Here is a 2,491-nt window from a genome sequence, read left to right on the forward strand (position 1 = left end):
TGGGCAACCCAAAACTGATCTCGTTGCCTAAATATAAATTTGGGCAACAACAATAAATTTCGTCGTCCATAATTTACACTAAGGGCTACAAATACAGCTCGTTGCCCTTATTTTCAACTATGGGCCACAACATTTTGTTTTGTCGCCTTTAAGTTTCAATTTCGTCGCCCAAAACCTATTTGGTTGCTCAAGTGTATCAATTAATATGTTACTCAAGGGTTGCTTGTTGCTTTAAATTCTTCACTTTTTTTTTTTTTATGGCGGATGACACTGTAACTTAAAGATTTGAAACAACTCAAATGCTTCAAGCAAAGCCCACAAATTCGAAAGTCCAACAGTATTGTTGCACAAAATTTTCGTAAGGTTATATATCTGTTTCAATTTTTTTGGCAGCACGTCTCATATTTAATACTAGCAGCATTTTATTAAAGATGCAGAACATACATGATACAACTTAATTTGGACGAGATCAATCTAATGCAGCGTAGCTTAATTTGTAATCAGTTTATGCCACCAAAGACCTTCTTGAGCTTCTTCACTTGTGCATGATCGAGCAAAGTGATCTTCTCAACAATTTCTGATGGTAGGCTGCTTTGGAACAAAGCAGCGGAAAGAACTTGGACTCCAGGATTTTCACTTGGAAAGGTTGCATATACAACTGACGGAGTTGATCCTACGTTGACTTGAAAGTGAAGTAGTATTGGTGGTAAGATCATCACATCCCCTTTGTTTAAAGTTTTATAAAATGCAGTGTTATTTGTGTCAATAAATCCTGCAAGTATAGTTCCTTCAACGACGATGATCAATTCCGACACTCGATGTGTGTGGATTGGTACGACTCCACCTACATCCATATCTGATCGTAGCATAGAAATTCCCATACCATTTATACCTGGAAACTGATTTACAAGTGCTGTGGTTGCACCAAATTTAAATATATTTGCTGTGTTTCCAGGAACACGCAAATTAGAAGAAACAAAATCATTTACAGTGACTGTAGTTGGATCTTTACATGAGTATCCTGCTGGTCCACTTGGCAAGCTTAAATCTCCAACACAATAGTCGAAAAGAATATTAGCACAAGAATGGGAAACTAAGAGTGAAAACGCGAAGAAAATAGGAAAAATCATCTTCATAACAAAAAAATAGAACCCACTGGTTTTTGTGGAATGCTAAAAGTTGGTTTTGTGATTTTGTGATTTTGTCTTTGGGTTAGCTTGCATATCTATTGAAAGATTTGAGGTTTTATAATTTATATATACACTCATATAGTCATATTACACTAAATTGTATGGCATAAATTGTTGACTTTTGTTCGTGGATAGGAGGTTGACAGATTGATATCACGCGTGACGCAATTACACAAAGGAATCAAGTTGCTACGAAGTGGGAATCAATCATTGTCGACAGTCGACACTAGTAATTCACAAAACTCAGAAGAATCCTTTATAAAACCTTAAGGCTACGACTTACAAGCACTTCTTTCCTCATATTATCCTTCCAGGTGTTTGGTAAGTAGAATTTTGGAGCAAAAATAGAGTTTTGGATAACTTTAAAAGTTTTGCCTAGTAATTAAAAATGTTTAAAATCGGTGTTTGGTAAAAGAGAGTTTTGGAATAAAACTCTCGAAATGAAAAAGCTTCTAATATGAGCTTTTTCTTTAGAGGATTATGTAAAAGAATGTTCTGGCTTTTTTGCCTCTAATAATAATGCTAAACATATGTATTAAAATCTCTATAAATGTCATTTCAAACAAACAAATGCCAATAAGCTTTTAGCAATCAGTTAATTGTTTTCAAACACACTTATAAAAAAAGTTGTCAAACCAACATTCAAATCTGATGAAAAAAAAGTTAAAACTCTAATAGCAAACTCTAAATTGTAAATTCTATTAACCAAACAAGACCTATATATCGATAAATCATATTTTATTTCTTTAAATTATTTTTTTTATATAGTATTAATTTTAGAAAATGGTACACCCAATGACCCAACTTTCCAAGTCTTTCTTTTAACTGCTAAAACCTTAATTTATTTCTGGTAGTTGGCATTTTAGTCAAATAAAGAGCAAAAAAGAAATGTGCGACATTAATGATCCACACCTTATTTTGTCTTCTTTCTATAATCCTATATTTATATTATATTAGCTTGAAATTATGTTTAAGTTTTGAATGTCTTTTTAAATAGGTCGGCTGTCTAGAATAATTGATTTTGTAAGTTACTCCCTCCGTTTCCTAAAGATCTTCCCTCTTTCCGTTTAAGTGCGTTTCCAAAAGATCTTCCCTTTTTTACTGCTTTATTCCTTATTTGGAAAAAATTTTCCCCTTTTTACCCTCTCATGTCCCTATCATATGGGCCACCATTACATTATTAATTCAATTTTACTCTCTTTCTCTCTCCTACTTTAACCTCTTTTTATTTGTTTATTTATCTTAGCTCCTTTCTCTCTCCTACTTTACCCACCCCACGCCCCACACAAGTGGAACCTCCT

General features: G+C 33.5%; 1 protein-coding gene across 1 annotated transcript; it reads right to left on the reverse strand.

Annotated features, from left to right (window-relative positions):
- Positions 1-359: 359 nt before the first annotated feature.
- LOC130590895 (auxin-binding protein ABP19a-like) lies at positions 360-1,240 on the reverse strand. The gene has a single exon (XM_057393627.1). It carries the CDS (start codon positions 1,134-1,136, stop codon positions 501-503), a length of 636 nt encoding a protein of 211 aa, XP_057249610.1. The 5' UTR covers positions 1,137-1,240; the 3' UTR covers positions 360-500.
- Between the last annotated feature and the right edge of the window lie 1,251 nt (positions 1,241-2,491).

This window comes from Beta vulgaris, chromosome 3, assembly GCF_026745355.1.
Source record: "Beta vulgaris subsp. vulgaris cultivar EL10 chromosome 3, EL10.2, whole genome shotgun sequence".
Lineage (NCBI taxonomy): Eukaryota > Viridiplantae > Streptophyta > Magnoliopsida > Caryophyllales > Amaranthaceae > Beta > Beta vulgaris.

What these genes read in the sequence shown, in the direction of transcription:
- LOC130590895 (XM_057393627.1), bottom strand. Translation starts at nt 1,136, where the DNA reads ATGAAGATGATTTTTCCTATTTTCTTCGCGTTTTCACTCTTAGTTTCC.